Raw genomic sequence first — 18872 nt, forward strand, 5'->3', positions numbered from 1 at the left:
GACAGGAGCGAGACTAAAGGGCGGGGCCATGAGGAGGGGGCGTGGTTCTGCCGCGCCTGGGGCGGGGCGCCGCGAATCGTGGGGCGGGGCTTAACAGGGCGGGGCTCGCTGAGGGCGTAGCTCGATGAGGGGCGGGGCCTGTCGATGCCGACGAGTTACGGGTCGCCATGGTGCTGATGGGAGCCGCCATGTTGGGTGTGCTGATGGGGGCCGCCATGTTGGGCGTGCTGATGGGGGCCGCCATGTTAGGTGTGGTCATGGGGCCGCCATGTTGGGTGTGCTGATGGGGGGGCCGCCATGTTGGGGGTGGTCATGAGGCCGCCATGTTGGCCGTGCCCCATGGAGGCCGCCATCTTGGGACCAACCACCCGCTCTCCACGGTGGGGGAGCCCCTTTAATTCGGATTTCTGTGGTTCCCCCCAAGCACCGCCCCCGCCCCGCAGGGGGGGGCACGACCCCCCCACTGCTCCCCCCCCCCCATCCCCGTGCGCCCCGGAGGAAGAAGGAGGCGTGAGCCGGGCTCCGTTCGGTACCGGGCTGTACTGGGACCCCGTCAGAGCTGCGGGCTGAGCCCGGGGGGGGCCGCGCCAGGGCCGGGGGGGGCCACAAAGTCGCCCCCCAGGAAGGGCGTGGCGGGGGGGGGGAAGGGCAGCAGGTGCCCGGACAGGACGAGGGGCCCGAGGGCGAAGAGCGCGGCCGGGTCTTCGGGTGGGGGCTGGGGGGGCGCGGGGGGGGGCAGGGGGGGCCCCACCGAGGTTTCGGGGACCCCCCCGGGGCCGGCGCCCCCCCCCCTGGCGCCGCTTCTTGCCCTTGGCCGAGACCTTGCGGTTGCGGGTCTGGATCCCGTCCTTGCGCATCGTCAGCGGCCGGGGGTCACCTGCGGGAAATGGGGGTCAGCGGGGAAACGGGGGTCACTGAGGGAAATGGGGGTCACTGGGGGAAATGGGGGTCACTGGGGGAAATGGGGTTCACTGGGAGAAACGGGGGTCACTGGGGGAAATGGGGGTCACTGAGGGAAATGGGGGTCACTGGGGGAAATGGGGGTCACCTGGGAAATGAGGGTCACTGAGGAAAACGGGGGTCACCTGGGAAACGGGGGTCACTGGGAGAAATGGAGGTCACTGGGGGAAATGGGGTTCACCTGGGGGGCACAAACCTGGAGGGGGCACAAATCCAGGGGAGCCCTAAATCCGGAGAGGGTCCCAAAACCCAGAGCAGGGTTCCCAAATCCAGGGGAGTCCCAAATCTGGGGGGAGGGATCCCCAAATCCGGGGAAGGGTCCTCAGACCCAGGGCGGTTCCCAAAACCCGGTGGGGGGGTCCCGAAATCCAGGGGGGTCCCCAAATCCGGGGTGGGGGTCCCTAAATCAGAGGGCACCCCCAAATCTGGCAGGGGGAGGGTCCCAAAATCTGGGGGGATCCCTAAATTTTGAGGAGTCCCCAAATCTGGGGGAGGTCCTGAAATCTGGGGGGAGATCCCCAAATCCGAGGGGGGTCCTGAAATCCATGGGGGGTCCCCAAATCCGGGGGAGGGGTCCCCAAACCAAGGCAAGGGTCTGGACCCCCATCAGCACTGCACACCTCCAAAAATTCCTTCCCATTCGCCCTCGGCCCCCTGAGCCGAGAACGGGGGGGGGAGTTTTGGGGTTTTGGGGTGTCCTGGCGTGGTTTGGGGCAACTTGGGGACATTTTGGGGTGGTTCACGGAGACTTTAGGGATATTTGGGGATATTTTGGGATATTTTGGGGTCTCTCACCCGGTGCAGTTTGTAGCAGAGCCCGCAGGCGTTGCACATGGGGTTTGGGATATTTTGGGGATATTTCAGGAATATTTTGGGATATTCAGGGATATTTTGGGGATATTTTGGGGATATTTTAGGGCCTCTCACCCGGTGCAGTTTGTAGCAGAGCCTGCAGGCGTTGCACATGGGGTTTGGGGTATTTTTGGGATATTTCGGGGATATTTTGGGGTCTCTCACCCGGCGCAGTTTGTAGTAGAGCCCGCAGGCATTGCACACGGGGTTTGGGGTATTTTTGGGATATTTCAGGGATATTTTGGGATATATTCAGGGATATTTTGGGGATATTTTAGGGATATTTTGGGGTCTCTCATCCGGTGCAGTTTGTAGTAGAGCCCGCAGGCGTTGCACACGGGGTTTGGGGTATTTCAGGGATATTTTGGGGATATTTCAGGGATATTTCAGGGATATTTTGGGGATATTTCAGGGATATTTTGGGGATATTTTGGAGACATTTCAGGGATATTTTGGAGATATTTCAGGGATATTTTGGGGATATTTTGGGGTCTCTCACCTGGTGCAGTTTGTAGTAGAGCCCGCAGGCGTTGCACACGGGGTTTGGGATATTTTGGGGATATTTCAGGGATATTTCAGGGATATTTTGGGGATATTCAGGGATATTTTGGGGATATTTCAGGGATATTTCAGGGATATTTTTGGGATATTTTGGGGTCTCTCACCCGGTGCAGTTTGTAGTAGAGCCCGCAGGCGTTGCACACGGAGTTTGGGATATTTTGGGCATATTTTTGGGATATTTCCAGGATATTTTGGGGTGTCTCACCCGGTGCAGTTTGTAGCAGAGCCCGCAGGCTTTGCACACGGGGTTTGGGGTATTTTTAGGATATTTCAGGGATATTTTGGGGTCTCTCACCCGGTGCAGTTTGTAGTAGAGCCCGCAGGCGTTGCACACGGGGTCCCCGCGGGGGCTGCGCCGCCACAGCGTGGTGGTGCTGGTCTGGCAGTTGCTGCAGACGGTGCCGGCACGTTTGCTCACCAGCTGCAAAAAGGGTCGGGGGCGTTTGGGGTTTGGTGAACGGGGAGCTTTGGGGGGACTGAGAGGGGATTGGGGCGGAGCAGAGCGGGTTTGGGGTGGGTTTGGGGCCGTAAGGAGGGACTAGAAGGGGGTTTGGGGGTGTAAGGAGGGGTTTGGGGGGACCAAAAGGGGATTTGGGGTGTAAGGAGGGGTTTGGGGACACTTAAATGGGATTTGGGGGTGTAAGCAGGGGTCTGGGAAGACTTAAAGGGGATTTGGGGCGTAAGGAGGAGTTTGGGGAGATTTAAAGGGGGTTTGGAGGTGTAAGGAGGGATTTGGGGGGACTAAAAAGGGATTTGGAGCCTTAAGGAGGGATTTGGGGCGACTAAAAGGGGATTTGGGGGTGTAAGGAGGGGTTTGGGGGGATTAAAAGGGATTTGGGGCCTTAAGGAGGGGTTTGGGGCAACTAAAAGGGGATTTGGGGCCTTAAGGAGGGGTCTGGGGACACTTAAATGGGATTTGGGGGTGCAAGGAGGGATTTGGGGACACTTACAGGGGATTTGGGGCCTTAAGGAGTGGTTTGGGGGACTTAAAGGGGATTTCGGGGTGTAAGGAGTGGTTTTGGGGGGATTTGGGGGGAGAAGGGAGGTTTGGGGGGATTAAAGGGGATTTAAGGTGTAAGGAAGTGTTTTGTGGGATTTGGGGGGACTAAAAGGGGATTTAGGGGGATTTGGAGGGGCTAGGAGGAGTTAGGAGGGGTTTGGGGGAATTTGAGGAGGTTTGGAGGGGATTTGGGGAGTTTGGGGGTGGCTGGGAGGGGCTAGAGGGGGATTTGGGTTTGGGGGAATTTGGGGTCCCTGGGAGACTTGGGGTCCCCAGGGTGGATTTTGGGATCCCTGGGTGGATGTTGGGGTCATGGGGATGTATTTTGGGGTCTCTGGGGGTGATTGTGGGGTCCCTCGGGGGTTATTTGGGGTCTGGGGGCTGACCAGGTGTATTTTGGGGTCCCGAGGTGATTTTGGGGTACCGGGGGTTGTTTTGGGGTCCCCTGGGGGTGATTTTGGGGTCCCCAGGGTGATTCGAGGTGTGGGGCTGACAAGGTGTATTTTGGGGTCCCTGGGGTTATTTTGGGGTTCCCCAGGGCTGATTTTGGGGTTCCCAGGGTTATTTTGGGTTCCCCAGGGTGATTTTGGGTTCCCCAGGGTGATTTTGGAGTTCCCCAGGGTGATTTTGGGGTTCCTGAGGGTTATTTTGGGGTTTCCCAGAGTTATTTTGGGGTTTCCTGGGGTTATTTTGGGGTTCCCAGGGTTATTTAGGGTTCCCAGGGTTATTTTAGGGTTCCCAGTGTTATTTAGGGTTCCCAGGGTTATTTTAGGGTTCCCAGGGTTATTTAGGGTTCCCAGGATTATTTTGGGGTTCCCCAGGGTAATTCTGGGGTTCCCAGTGTTATTTTGGGGTTCCTCAGGGTGAATTTGGGGTTCCCAGGGCTGATTTTGGGGTTCCCCAGGGTTATTTAGGGTCCCCAGGGTGATTTTGGGGTTCCCCGGGTGATTTCGGGGTGCGGGGCTGACCAGGTGTGTTTTAGGGTTCCCCGGGGTTATTTAGGGTTCCCCTGGGTTATTTAGGGTTCCCCGGGGTGATTTTGGGGCTCCCTGGGTGATTTCGGGTGCGGGGCTGACCAGGCGCTTCTTGGGGCGGATGAGGGGCCGGTTGTGCCCGTTGAGGCGGTGGTAAAGCCCGCAGGCGTTGCACAGGTAGTGCCCGGTGCCGTCCCGGCGCCACAGCGGCGTCGCCGTGGCCCCGCAGTTCACGCACTCGCGCGCCTCTGCGCGGGAACGGGCCGTGAGCACCGCCGCGGCCCCGTGCTGACCAGTACGGACCGGTACGGACCAGTATGGACCGGTACGGACCGGTACGGACCGGTACGGACCGGTATGGACCAGTACGGACCAGTACCGACCGGTATGGACCAGTATGGACCAGTATGGACCAGTACGGACTGGTATGGACCAGTATGGACCGGTATGGACCAGTATGGACCAGTACGGACCCATCCGACCAGTACGGACCGGTATGGACCAGTACAGACAGGTAAGGACCAGTTTGGACCAGTATGGACCAGTACGGACCAGTATGGACCAGTACGGACCAGTACAGACTGGTATGGACCGGTAGGGACCAGTACAGAGCAGTACAGACCAGTACAGATCAGTATGGACCAGTATGGACTGGTACAGTTCAGTAAGAACCAGTACGGACCAGTCCCTCCCATAGCCTCCCCCAGTCCCTCCCACTCCCTCCCAGTGCTCCCAGTCCCCCCAGTCTTCCCCAGTCCCTCTCCCAGTCCCCCCCAGTGCTCCCAGTGCATCCCAGTATGAACCAGTCCCTCCCAATCCCTCCCAGTCCCCCCCAGTCTTCCCCAGTCCCTCTCCCAGTCCCTCCCAGTCCCTCCCAGTCCCTCCCAGTCCCCCCCAGTCCCTCTCCCAGTCCCTCCCAGTCCCTCTCCCAGTCCCCCCCAGTCCCCCCAGTCCCTCTCCCAGTCCCCCCAGTCCCCCCAGTGCCCGGGCTCACCGCAGGGGGGCCCCGCGGGCGGCAGGGGGGGTCCCGTGGGGGGGGGGGCTCCGCGGGGGCTGCAGCAGCTCCAGGAACCGAGGGGGCTCCGGGGGGGGAGGGGGCCAGGAGGGACCCCCCAGGGACCCCCCTCGGCCCAGGGCACCAGGGACAGGCGGCCTGGGGACACAGGGACACCGGGGACATTGGGGACATCGGGGACACTGGGGATATTGGGGATATTGGGGATATTGGGGACATTGGGGACACTGGGGACATTGGGGATATTGGGGACATTGGGGACATCGGGGACATTGGGGACATCGGGGACATCGGGGACATTGGGGATATTGGGAACATTGGGGACATCGGGGACATTAGGGACATCAGGGATAATGGGGACATCAGGGACATTGGGGACACTGGGGACACCGGGGATACTGGGGACACCATGGGGACATTGGGGACACAGGGACATCGGGGACATCAGGGACATTGGGAACATTAGGGACAGGTGGCCTGGGGACATGGGGACAGCGTTGGGGGGGACACTGGGCACACGGGGACACTGGGGACACGGGGGACACAGGGACAGTGGGGACATGGGGGGCACTGGGGACATTGGGACTTTAGGGACACAGGGACATCAGGGACATGGGGGGACATTGGGGACACGGGGACAGCTGTGAGGGGGAGGGGAACATTGGGGACATCAGGAACGGGGCGGCACGGGGACGTTGGGGACATCAGGGACAGGGAGGCACAAGGGGGACAGCCATGAGGGGGAGGGGACACGGGGACACGGGGACAGCGCTGGGGGCCACAGGGGGACACGGGGGACACGGAGGGGACAGAGATGAGGGATGGCACCAGGGGACATGGGGGGACATCAGTGATGGGGTGAGGGGGCCACGGGGGGGACGAGGGGGACATGGGGGACACTGGGGACATTGTGACATTGGGGACCCAGGGGACAGGGGGGAACACAGGGGACACAGGGGACATCAGGGACATGGGGTGACAAAGTGGGACAGCTGCCGGGGCACAGAGACATGGGGACATTGGGGGATGGGGACAGCTGAGGGGTGGCCCAGGGGGACAGAGGGGACACTGGGGAGGACATTGTGGGGGGGACAGGGGGACATTGGGGAAGGGGCCACAGGGACACGAGTGGGGACACAGGGGGACATTGGGGACAAGGGGGGACATGGCAGGGGGGTCAGGAGGGGACATGGGGGGGTTGTGGGGACAAAGGGGGACGGGGGAGGCTGGGACGGAGGGGACAGAGGGGACACAGGGGACACAGGAGGTGACATTGGGGACAGGGGTGACACAGGGGACACAGGTAACACACGTGCCACAGGAGGTCACACAGGAGGTGACACCGGGGTGACACAGGTGACAAGGGTCACACAGGGGTCACATAGGTGGTGACGGTGATGGGGGTGACACAGGGGTGACACAGGGGTGACAGGTGACAGGGGTCACACAAGGGGTCACACAGGGGTGACACAGGTGACACAAGGGTGACACAGGTAATACAGGTGACACAGGAGGTGACACAGGTGACAAGTGGCACAGGTGACAGGGGTGACACAAGTGACACAGAGGTTACACAGGTGACACAGAGGTGACACAGGGGACACAGGTGACAAGTGACAACACGGAGTGCCTGGTGGGGGGTAGGGTCCCAGCAGCCCCACTGGTGACACAGGGGGTGACAGGGGTGACACGGGTGAGACAGGTGACACAGGGGGTGACAGGGGTGACACAGGTGACACACAGGTGACAGGGAAGGGGTACCTGGCGGGGGGAAGGGTCCCAGCAGCCCCACTGGTGACACAGGGGGTGACAGGGGTGACATGGGTGAGACAGGTGACACAGGAGGTGACACAGGTGACACAGGTGACACACAGGTGACAGGGAAGGGGTACCTGGCGGGGGGAAGGGTCCCAGCAGCCCCCCCGGCTCCAGCCCCTCGGGCGCCCCCAGCCCCAGGAAGGCTCCGGCCTCGTCGGGGAACGGGGGGGGCCCCTCCGGCCCCCCCAGTGCCACAAAATCCATGGGGGACCCCCAAACCCGGCTCGGGGGGTGCCTGCGGAGAGCCCGGATCAGCACCCCAAAAACCAAACACTGACCCCAAATCAACACCCCAAAAACCCCCGTGAGACTCCAAATCAACACCCCAAAAACCAAACACTGACCCCAAATCAGCACCCCAAAAACCAAACCCTGAGTGACTCCAAATCAGCACCCCAAAAATGAGACCCGGTGTGACCCCAAATCAGCACCCCAAAACCCGAGTGCCCTCCAGATCAGCACCCCAAAAACCCCTGTGAGACCCCAAATCAGCACCCCAAAAAACAGACCCTGTGAGACCCCAGATCAGCACCCCAAACCCCCCAAACTCCCTTGTGCCCCCCAAAAACCCTCAGTGGCCCCAAATCAGCACCCCAAACCCTGAGTGTCCACCAGATCAGCACCCCAAAACCCCCTCAGTGACCCCCAAATCAGCACCCCAAAAAACCAAACCCCTGAGTGACCCCAGATCAGCACCCCAAAACCTCTGTGAGACCCCAAATCAACACCCCAAAACCCCAACCCTCTCAGCCCCCCCCCGAAATGATCCCCTGGACCGCCGGGCCCCCCAAACCCTCAGGTTGCCAAAATCGGGAGTTGGGGGTCTCCAACCCCTGGGGGTCACAGCCGCCCCCCCCAAAATTCCCCCCCGGGCCCCTGGGGACCCCCAAAGCCCGGTCCCACAGCTGGGGGGTCCTGCACCCCTGGCTGCTCCCCCAAAGCAGCACCTCAATGTCTGGAACCCCAAACTGGGGACCCCCGCACCCCAAAACCGGGGGTCCCAAACCACAAAATCTCCCACCTGGGGACCCCCAAACCCCACCCAGACCCCTCCTCCCCCTCGCCGACCCCCGGGGGGGCTCTTTTGGGGTCCCTCCCCCCCGAGACCTCCCTGAACCCCCAAAACCCAGGGGTTCCTGTCCTGTCCCTGTCCCCACCCCCCGTCCCTGTTCCTGTCCCTGTCCCCATCCCCCTGTCCCCGTGCCCCTGTCCCTGTTCCCATCCTTGTCCCTGTCCCCATCCCCGTCCCAGTCCCCATCCCTGTCCCTGCCCCCCCTGTCCCCGTCCCCATCCCAGTCCCCTCTGTCCCTGTCCCCATCCCCCTGTCCCTGTCCCCATCCCCCCGTCCCTGTCCCCATCCCGCTGTCCCCGTGCCCCTGTCCCTGTTCCCATACTTGTCCCTGTCCCCATCCCCGTCCCAGTCCCCATCCCTGTCCCCTCTGTCCCTGTCCTCATCCCCCCGTCTCTGTCCCCCTGTCCCCCCGTCCCTGTCCCTATCCCCCCTGCCCCCATCCCCATCCCTGTCTCCCTGTCCCCGTCCCCCTGTCCCCATCCCTATACCCCCTGTCCCCGTCCCCATCCCTGTTCCCCTGTCCCTGTCCCCCTCTCCCTGTCCCCCTGTCCCCTCTGTCCCTGTCCCCCCCTGTCCCTGTCCCCGTCCTTGTCCCCATCCCCCCGTCCCTGTCCCTGTCCCCCGTCCCTGTCCCCCCGTCTCCATATCTGTCCCTGTCCCCATCCCTGTCCCCCCTGTCCCCGTCCCCATCCCTGTCCCTGTCCCCCTGTCCCCTCTGTCCCTGTCCCCCCGTCCCTGTCCTTGTCCCCATCCCCCCGTCCCTGTCCCTGTCCCCCTGTCCCCATCCCTATCCCCTCTGCCACTGTCCCCATCCCTGTCCCCATCCCCCCGTCCCTGTCCCTGTCCCCCTGTCCCCATCCCTATCCCCTCTGTCCCTGTCCCCATCCCTGTCCCCGTCCCTGTCCCTGTCTCCGGACAGACAGACACCGGGGGGGACCCCTCAAAAATCTGGGGGGCCGTGCGTGGGGGCTTGGGGAGCGGAGCTCACCTGGCGCGCCGGGAGCCGAGGCCCGCGGGGGATTTTGGGGCTTTCGGGGCGTTTCGGGGACTTTGGGGTTTGGGGGGCGGTAACGGCCCCGGGGCTGCCCGGGGCTGATAAGGCCTTATCAGATTTTGGGGCCCCGGCGGTTGGACTGGGGGGGCCGGGCGGGGCCGGGGGCCCTTATCAGCCCCGGCCAGAGCGGGGGGCAGGGCCTGAGCACAGAGCGCGCCCCAAAAACGGGGACGGAGCCCCAAAGTGGGGATGGAGCCCCAAAAACGGGAATGGAAACCCCAAAAACGGGGACGGAGCTCCAAAAATGGGGATGGAAACCCCAAAAACGGGAATGGAAACCCCAAAAACGGGGACAGAGCCCCAAAGTGGGGATGGAGCCCTAAAAATGGGAATGGAAACCCCAAAAACAGGGACAGAGCCCCAAAGTGGGGATGGAGCCCCAAAAATGGGAATGGAAACCCCAAAAACAGGGACGGAGCCCCAAAGTGGGGATGGAGCCCCAAAAACGGGGACGGAGCCCCAAAGTGGGGATGGAGCCCCAAAAACGGGGACGGAGCCCCAAAGTGGGGATGGAAACCCCAAAAATGGGAATGGAGCCTCAAAAACAGGGACGGAGCCCCAAAGCGGGGATGGAGCCTCAAAAACGGGGATGGAAACCCCAAAAATGGGAATGGAGCCCCAAAAACGGGGATGGAGCCCCAAAGCGGGGATGGAACCCCAAAATGGGGATGGAAACCTCAAAATCCACTCTGACACCCCAAAAATGGAAATGGCACCCCAAATTTGGGAAATGACACCTCAAATTCCACAGTGATGCCCCAAAATTGAGAATGGCATCCCAAATTTGGGAGTGACACCCCAAAATGAGGACTGACACCCCAAATTCCACACTGACACCCCCAACTGGGACTGGCACCCCAAATCCGGTGCCTGACACCCCAAATTTCAGGGATTTGGGTCCAAACTTCAGCCCCAAATTTAAAGTTTGCAATTTCCAGTCTGAAATTCATTTTTTTCTGCACCAAAGCTGAGGGTTTGAGGAAATTTGGCATTTTTAGGCCTGCAAATACTCGGAGCACGACAGGAAAAAGGGATCAGGAGCCCCAAAATTGGAGGTTTCAAGGAAACAAAAAAAGGATTTGAACCTAAAATTTGCCAGTTTAGTCCCAAAACTTGGGTTTTCAGCACAAAATTTGAGGCTCTCAAGTAAAAATTTGGGATTTTCGGCCTCAAGTTCACTTTTTTTCTGGCAGCAAAACGGGGATTTTGAGCCCTAAATTGGACATTTTTAGGCCTCAATATACCCAAAAAAGAGCATTTTTGAGGGATAAATGGAATTGAGAACCACAAATTTTGAATTTCAAGGTAAAATTCAGGGTTTTGAACCTAAAATTTGAGATCTTTGGTGCAAAGTTCAGGACTTTCAGGCCAAAATTTGAGGTTTCAGGGTAAAATTCAGCATTTTCAGCCAAAGTTTGGGATTTTCAGCCTGGAATTCACCATCTTGGCATCAGAATGGGGATTTTTCAGTTCTAATTTCATTTTTTTTTGCAACAAATGGGGAATTTCAGCCCCAAATTTTACATTTACAGGACACAAAATTGGGGTTTTCAGGAGAAACAGAGCTGAGTCCCAAAGCTGGGTGGTTTAACCCTGAAATCAGGCAGTTTGACCCAAAATTGCTAAATTCAGTCCCAGATTGGGGCTTTCAGACACCCAACAGAGAATTTTCACTTTAATAACAGCACTCGGATATTTTTTGGTCCGAAATTCTCGTTTTTGGGATGCAAATGAGTATTTTTATTCCAAATTTGGCATTTTCAGCCCCAAAACGGAAGGTTTTCAGCCCAAAATTGGGATTTTCAGCCGGGAATTTCTATTATCGACCCCAAAAATCGGATGTTTCATCTCAGAATTACAAATTTCAACCCAAAACTGGCAATCTACACCCAAAGTTAGGACTTCTAACCCAAAATTACGAGGTTGAATCTGAATTTTTTTATCAAGGTAAAGGTGAAAATTTCCATTCTGAAACGGGAAATCTGCAGCCTAAAATTGGGGATTTTGTACCAAAACCCAGGAATTTGCTCCCCTAAACTGGGAGATTTTCAGCCCCGCATTTTCAACCCCCAAAATGAGAATTTTTGGTCTCCTCACCTCAGCTTTGGGCTCAGATCCGCGGGGTTTGGGTCTGAGCTGGGCGTTTTTCATCTCCCGCCGCGTCTCCGACCCCAAATCCGACGTTTTCGGCCCCAAATCTCCGCGCTGGGGTCGGACCCTCCCCATTTCCGCTGCTCTGGGGTCCCCCCAAATCCGGGGGGAAATTTGGGGGGGGTCCCCGGGGTGGGGGGAAGGGTCCCAGGGACTCCTCAGGGTGCCCCAAAATGGGGGGGGCAGTGGGAGGCCCTCAGGGGGTCCCCAAGTTTGGGGAGGGGTCTCAGAGCCCCATTGGGGGGGGGGTCAGTGGGGGTCCCCAAAATTGGGGAGGGGTCTCAGAGCCCCGCGGGGGGGTCAGTGGGGGTCCCCAAAATTGGGGAGGGGTCTCAGAGCCCCGCGGGGGGGTCAGTGGGGGTCCCCAAAATTGGGGAGGGGTCTCAGAGCCCCATGGGGGGGGGTCAGTGGGGGTCCCCAAAATTGGGGAGGGGTCTCAGAGCCCCATGGGGGGGCGTCAGTGGGGGTCCCCAGAATTGGGGAGGGGTCTCAGAGCCACATGGGGGGGTCGGTGGGGGTCCCCCAGGTTGGGGAGGGGTCTCAGAGCCCCATGGGGGCGTCAGTGGGGGTCCCCCAGGTTGGGGAGGGGTCCCAGGGCCCCGCGGGGGGGTCAGTGGGGGTCCCCCAGGTTGGGGAGGGGTCCCAGGGCCCCGCGGGGGGGCAGCTCCAGCGCCGTGTCCAGGCTGAAGTCGGGGGGCTGCCGGGGCCCCCCCGCGGGCGGGGGCGGGGTCAGCTCCTGGGGCCCGAAGAAGAAGGGGTGCAGCAGGGCCTGGGGGGAGGGGGGGGGTCAGCGGGGCCAGGACCCCCCCCCCCCCAAAAATGGGGGGAGGGGAGGGGCCTGAGTGACCGCCCCCACTGAGGGTCTGGGGGCCATCAGTCCCTGAGACCCCCCCAAACACACCTGGGACCCCCAAAAACACACCTGGGACCCCCAAAAACACACCTGGGACCCCCAAAAACACACCTGAGACCCCCCTAAAACACACCTGGGACCTCCCCAAACACACCTGGGCCCCCCCCCAAATCCTCCCCAGCCCCCTGGGACGCCCAGACACCCCCAGACCCCCCCAAGCCTCCCCAGGGCTCTCACCTGGCGGGCCCAGGGGCGGAGCCTCACCTGGAACCTGAGCAGGGCTGAGCTGAGGCTCCAGCAGGGACCCCCCCAGGGCCCCCCAAATTCCCTCCAGGACCCCCCAGGACCCCCCAGATTCCCCCCAGCCCTCACCTGGTGAGCTTGGGGGGGGAGGTGAGAGCAGTACCTGAGCAGGTGCTGCAGTGGAGCCACTTGGGGCTCCATCAGGGGTTCCCCAGCCCCCCCAGTTCTCCCAGTTTCCCCCAGTTCTCCCAGTTTCTCCCAGTCCCCCCAGTCCCTCCAGTCCCCCCAGTTCCCCAGTAGCCCACCTGATGTGCCCGTGGCTGCAGGTGCAGCAGCTCCATCATGGGTACCCCAGTTCTCCCAGTTCCCCAGTCCCCCCAGTTCTCCCAGTCCCCCCAGTCCCTCCAGTTCCCCCAGTTCTCCCAGTTCTCCCAGCCCCCCCCAGTGTCCCCAGTTCCCCCAGTCCCCCCAGTCCCTCCAGTTCCCCCAGTTCTCGCAGTCCCCCCAGTCCCTCCAGTTCCCAGTGTTCCCCAGTTCCCCCGAGTTCCCCCAGTTCCCCCAATTCTCCCAGTTCCCCAGTTCCCCCAGTCCCCCCAGTTCCCCAGTAGCCCACCTGGTGTGCCCATGGCCGCAGGTGCGGGTTGTACCACAGGTCCAGCAGGGCCATCGTGGGTACCCCAGTTCCCCCAGTTCTCCCAGTCCCCCCAGTTCCCCATTCCCCCCAGTTCCCCAGTGTTCCCCATTCCCCCCAGTTCCCCAGCCCCCCCAGTTCCCCAGTCCCCCCAGTCCCCCCAGTTCCCCCAGTAGCCCACCTGGTGTGCCCATGGCCGCAGGTGCGGGTTGTACCACAGGTCCAGCAGGGCCATCGTGGGTACCCCAGTTCCCCCAGTTCTCCCAGTCCCCCCAGTTCCCCATTCCCCCCAGTTCCCCAGTGTTCCCCATTCCCCCCAGTTCCCCAGCCCCCCCAGTTCCCCAGTTCCCCCAGTCCCCCCAGTTCCCCAGTAGCCCACCTGGTGTGCCCGTGGCCGCAGGCGCGGGCGGTAGCGCAGCAGCCGCTGCAGCAGGTCCAGCGCGGCCGCGTCGGCGCCCGGCACCAGCAGCTGCAGCGGCCGCGGCGCCCGCGGGCGGAACCGCAGCTTGGGGAAATCCGGCAGCTCGGACAGCTCCTGCAGGACGGGAACCAGTACGGACCAGTGTGGACCAGTATGGACCAGTATAAACCAGTACAGACCACTATAGACCAGCATGGACCAGTGCTGCCCAGTATGGACCCACACGTGGAACCAGAGCTTGGGGAAATCCGGCAGCTCCTGCAGGACAGGAACCAGTACGGACCAGTATAAACCAGTATGGACCAGTATAAGCCAGTATGGACCAGTGCAGGTTAGTATGGCCAGTACGGACCAGTATAAACCAGTACAGACCAGTATAAACCAGTATGGACCAGTATGGCCCAGTACAGGCCAGTATGGCCAGTACGGACCACTATAAACCAGTATGGACCAGTATAGACCAGTATGGATCAGTGTAGGCCAGTACAGACCAGTATAAATCAGTATGGACCAGTAAGGACCGGTATGGACCAGAATAAACCAGTATGGACTAGGATGGACCAGGATGGACCAGAATGGGCCAGTAGAAACCAGTATGGACCAAAAGAAACCACTGTGGACTAATATGGGCCAGTATAAACCAGTATGGACCGGTATAGACCAGTATAAACCAGTGCAGGCCAGTACGGGCCACTGCAGACCGTTATGGACCAGTATGGACCAGTATGGGACAGTGTAAACCAGCGCGGACCAGTGCCCTTCCACCCAGTCCCAGTGCTCCCAGTGCCCTCCCATCCTGTCCCAGTCCCTCCAGTCCCTCCCAGTCCCTCCAGTCCCTCCCAGTGCTCCCAGTGCCCTCCCACCCTGTCCCAGTCCCTCCCAGTCCCTCCCAGTGCTCCCAGTGCCCTCCCACCCTGTCCCAGTCCCTCCCAGTCCCTCCCAGTGCTCCCAGTGCCCTCCCACCCTGTCCCAGTCCCTCCCAGTCCCTCCCAGTGCTCCCAGTGCCCTCCCACCCTGTCCCAGTCCCTCCCAGTGCTCCCAGTACCGGCCAGTCCCGCGGGCTGGGCGTGCCCAGCGCCCGCAGCACGCAGCAGAGCTGCTCGATGTCGTTCTCCCCCGGGAACAGCGGCGACAGCGTCAGCAGCTCCCCGAAAATGCAGCCCACGGCCCTGGGGGGCACCCCAAAATCCCAGCGGGGACCCCAAACCCCAGGGAACCCCCCTGGATCCCAGGGGACACCCCAAAACTCAGTGGGACACCCCAAAATCCCAGTGGGACACCCCAAAATCCCAGGGGGACACCCGGAATTACAGGGTGGGGCAATGGGGGGGCATCTACAAAACTCAAAGGGGGTACCCCAAGATGAAGCAGGGCTGGACAAGGGCTGAGTGGGGACCCCAAGACCCTGGTAAGGACCCCAAAAACCCCGGGGGGTGTCCCCAAAATCCCGGGGGGAGCCCCCCAGGAGCGGGCACTCACCACAGGTCCACGCCCTCGTCGTAGTGCCGGGCGCCGTAGAGCAGCTCGGGGGCTCGGTACCACCTGGAAAAGGGGGGTCAGGGGGGGGTCCTCGGCTTTTGGGGGGACACCCCGACGTGCTGGGGGGGGGGACACCCCAAAATCCGGTACCTGGTGGCCACCTGGTGGCTGTAGGGGCGCCCCGGGGTGGGGCCCAGCACCCGCGCCAGCCCAAAATCAGCCAGCTTGAGGTGGCCGGCGCTGTCCAGCAGCAGATTGGCCGGTTTGAGGTCCTGCACCCCAAAAACGGGCTCGGGGGGGGGGCCCCCAACACTCGGGGTACCCCCCCAGACCAGGAACACCCCCAGACTGTGGGTCCCCACCCAGGCATTGGGGTGCCCCCCCTCGATTTTGGGCTGCCCCCAACACCCGCGGCCCCCCCTGCAGATATTGGGGTCCCCCCAGGTGCCCACCCCGGTTTTGGGGTGTCCTGGAGCTGTCTGAGCCTCCCCCCACCCCCGAATTTGGGGTCCCCCACTGCCTGGTTGCACCCCAGCCAGTTTTGGGGTGTCCATGTGGTGTGGGAGGTGTTGCTGGTGCCTCCCCTCCAGTTTCAGGGTTCCCCCCATTTTTGGGGTCCTCCCTTATTTTGGGGTCCCTCCCCCAGTGCAGCAGGCGGTGCTGGTGTCCCCCCGTTCCCGATGCCCCCCATGTTTTTGGGTCCCTCACCCAGTTTTGGGGTCCCTTATCCCGTTTTTGTGGTCCCCAATGCCATTTTTGGTGTCCCCAGTCCCATTTTTGGGGTCCCCAGTCCCATTTTTGGGGTCCCCAGTCCCGTTTTTGGATCCCTAATCCCATTTTTGGTGTCCCCAATCCTATTTTCAGGGTCCCCAATCCTATTTTCGGGGTCCCCAGTCCCGGTTCGGGGTCCCCAGTCCCATTTTTGGGGTCCCCAATCCTATTTTTGGGGTCCCCAATCCCATTTTCAGGGTCCCCAGTCCCATTTTTGGTGTCCCCAATCCCATTTTCGGAGTTCCCAGTCCCGGTTTGGGGTCCCCAATCCTATTTTCGGGGTCCCCAGTCCCGTTTCGGGGTCCCCAGTCCCGGTTCGGGGTCCCCAATCCCATTTTCGGGGTCCCTAATCCCATTTTCGGGGTCCCCAATCCCGTTTTTGGGTCCCCAATCCCATTTTCGGGGTCCCCAATCCCATTTTTGGGGTCCCCAATCCCATTTTCAGGGTCCCCAGTCCCATTTTCAGGGTCCCCAATCCCATTTCCGTTTTCCCCAGTCCCGTTTCGGGGTCCCCAATCCCATTTTCAGGGTCCCCAGTCCCATTTTTGGTGTCCCCAATCCCATTTTCGGGGTCCCCAGTCCCGTTTCGGGGTCCCCAGTCCCGTTTCGGGGTCCCCAGTCCCATTTTCGGGGTCCCCAATCCCATTTCCGTTTTCCCCAGTCCCGTTTCGGGGTCCCCAATCCCATTTTCGGGGTCCCCAATCCCATTTTTGGTGTCCCCAGTCCCATTTTTGGTGTCCCCAATCCCAGTTTCGGGGTCCCCAGTCCCGTTTCGGGGTCCCCAATCCCGTTCCCCCGGCTCACCCGGTGCAGCAGGCGCTGGCCGTGCACGTGGGCCAGCCCCCGCAGGGTCATGGCCAGCAGGGCCCGCACGCGGGCCGGGGGCAGCGGGGCGGGGGCCGCACGCAGGAGCCCCCCAAGGTCCCCCACGAGCAGCTCCAGAGCCAGAACCACCGCGGGGCCCTGCGCAAAGGCGGCCCGGAGCCGGATCACCTGCGGGGACAGCGGGGATGTCAGCGGGGACAGAGCAGGGACAGAGCGAGGACAGAGCAGGGACAGAGCGAGGACAGAGCGGGACAGGAGCCGGATCACCTGTGGGGACAGCGGGGACGTCAGCGGGGACAGAGCAGGGACAGAGCGAGGACAGAGCAGGGACAGAGCGAGGACAGAGCGGGACAGGAGCCGGATCACCTGTGGGGACAGCGGGGACGTCAGCGGGGACAGAGCAGGGACAGAGCGAGGACAGAGCGGGGACAGAGCGGGGACAGAGCGGGGACAGAGCGGGGACAGGAGCCGGATCACCTGTGGGGACAGCGGGGACAGAGTGGGGACAGCAAGGACAGAGCAGGGACAGGAGCCAGATCACCTGCGGGAACAGCGGGGACGTCAGCGGGGACAGAGCGGGGATAGAGCGGGGACAGAGCGGGACAGGAGCCGGATCACCTGCGAGGACAGAGGGGACAGCACTGGGGACAGAGTGGGGACAGAGCGGGGACAGCGGGGACAGAGCGGGGACAGCAGGATGGGAGCTGGATCACCTGCAGGGACAGAGCGGGAAAAGCAGTGGGGACAGCGGGGACATCAGCGAGGGCATCAGCGGGGACAGAGGGGACAGCACTGGGGTCAGCAGCGAGGACAGAGGGGGGGGGACAGAGGAACAGCAGGGGGACAGCGGGGACATCAGCAGGGACAGCACTGGGGACAGCAGGGGGACAGTGGGGGGACATCAGTGGGGACAACGGGGTGGGGACAGTGACACCTGTGGGGACAGCGGGACTGGAGCCGGATCACCTGCAGGGACAGCGGGGAGGACAGTGGGGACATCAGTGGGGACACGGGGGACACTGGGGACAGCGGGGACGGGGACACCTGGGGGGACAGCGGGACTGGAGCCAGCTCAGCTGGGGCAGGGGACACCGAGGGGTCACGGGGACACTGAAACCTGGGGGGGGGGGGGGACAATGGGACCCCGAAATGGGGGAGGAATGGGGGGGGGCAGGGGACCCCAGAGAAGGGGGGACAGGCGGACGGGGGGACACGGGGCGTCACTGGGGACAGCCAGGGATCTGGGGGGAGCGGGGACCCTGCTGGGGGGGGCACCAGGGACTGGGGGGGGGGGACCCGGTTTTGGGGTGCCCCGGGCTCGGGGTCGCTCACGTGGGGGTGGGGCTCCATCTCCCGCAGGGCCTTGATCTCGCGCAGGGTCTGGGGGGGCACCCCGTCCTCGGGCCGCCGCAGGGGCACCTTCTTGAGGGCCACCAGCTCCCCGGTCTGGGGGGGACACGGCGGTCAGCGCGGCCCCGCGCCCCCGGCCCCGCAGCCCGGCCCCGCAGCCCGGCCCCGCGGCCCCACAGACCGGCCCCGCAGCCCGGCCCCCCGGCCCCGCAGGCCGGCCCCACAGCCCGGCCCCCGGCCGCACCTCCCGGTGCTTGGCCTTGAACACGACGCCGTGCGCGCCCTCCCCGATGCGGCCCAGCACCAGGTACTGCTCCATGCTGGTGCCGCGGGGCATTGTGGGCCGGAGTCGGACCTCCACCGGCCCACAATGCCCCGCGCGGCGCCCGCGGCACCTGGTTGTCATGGCGATAGGCCCCGCCCCTGACAACCAGCCCGCGCAATAGCCAATCGCCACCCGCTCGGCGCCGTTAGGCCCCGCCCCTAGCAACGCGCTCCCTGGCAACAGGCCACGCCCCTAGCAGCGCCTCGCGGCATCCTAAGAAACCCCGCCCCTAACAACCCGGTCAGGCCCCGCCCCTAGCAACGCGACCGCCCCTAGCAACACGGGCCAGAGCCCGGCAACGAAGCCCCGCCCGTAGCAACAGAGCCCCGCCCCTTAGCAACCAGGCCCCGCCCCCCCGGCATCCCCCGCTCCCCGGCAACCGCGCCCCGCCCTTAGCAACGGCCGCCCCGTCGCGCGCCGCCATTTGGCCGCGCTGCGCTCTGATTGGTCAGCGCCGCCGCGCGGGGAGGGGACGGCGGGCGCCGATTGGTGGGCGCGGAGGCTCCGCCCCTTTCCC

General features: G+C 62.4%; 2 protein-coding genes across 8 annotated transcripts; both read right to left on the reverse strand.

Moving 5' to 3' along the window:
* Positions 1 to 521: 521 nt before the first annotated feature.
* GATA1 (GATA binding protein 1) lies at positions 522 to 11532 on the reverse strand. Its single transcript, XM_053967988.1, is given in 10 exon segments — positions 522 to 790; positions 792 to 870; positions 2664 to 2794; positions 4450 to 4595; positions 5342 to 5387; positions 5389 to 5465; positions 5468 to 5500; positions 7255 to 7415; positions 9241 to 9446; positions 11404 to 11532. Coding segments are annotated over 10 exon segments (1245 nt in total). The 3' UTR covers positions 522 to 553.
* Positions 11533 to 11861: 329 nt separating this feature from the next.
* Positions 11862 to 18836, reverse strand: LOC128801892 (cyclin-dependent kinase 20-like). Of its 7 annotated transcripts, none has more exons than XM_053968039.1 (9): positions 18275 to 18836; positions 18013 to 18126; positions 16660 to 16848; positions 15235 to 15356; positions 15085 to 15147; positions 14651 to 14774; positions 13564 to 13719; positions 12548 to 12581; positions 11862 to 12226 (listed from the first exon to the last, which is right to left on the reverse strand). In XM_053968039.1, exons 1-9 carry the CDS (start codon positions 18434 to 18436, stop codon positions 11862 to 11864), a joined length of 1329 nt encoding a protein of 442 aa, XP_053824014.1. In that variant the 5' UTR covers positions 18437 to 18836. The 7 variants fall into 7 exon arrangements, with proteins under 7 accessions (XP_053824014.1, XP_053824012.1, XP_053824018.1 ...); XM_053968037.1 differs by having other exon boundaries at positions 13564 to 13863; XM_053968044.1 differs by lacking the exon at positions 14651 to 14774 and having other exon boundaries at positions 11974 to 12226.
* Positions 18837 to 18872: the final 36 nt, after the last annotated feature.

Source organism: Vidua chalybeata, chromosome 32, assembly GCF_026979565.1.
Source record: "Vidua chalybeata isolate OUT-0048 chromosome 32, bVidCha1 merged haplotype, whole genome shotgun sequence".
Lineage (NCBI taxonomy): Eukaryota > Metazoa > Chordata > Aves > Passeriformes > Viduidae > Vidua > Vidua chalybeata.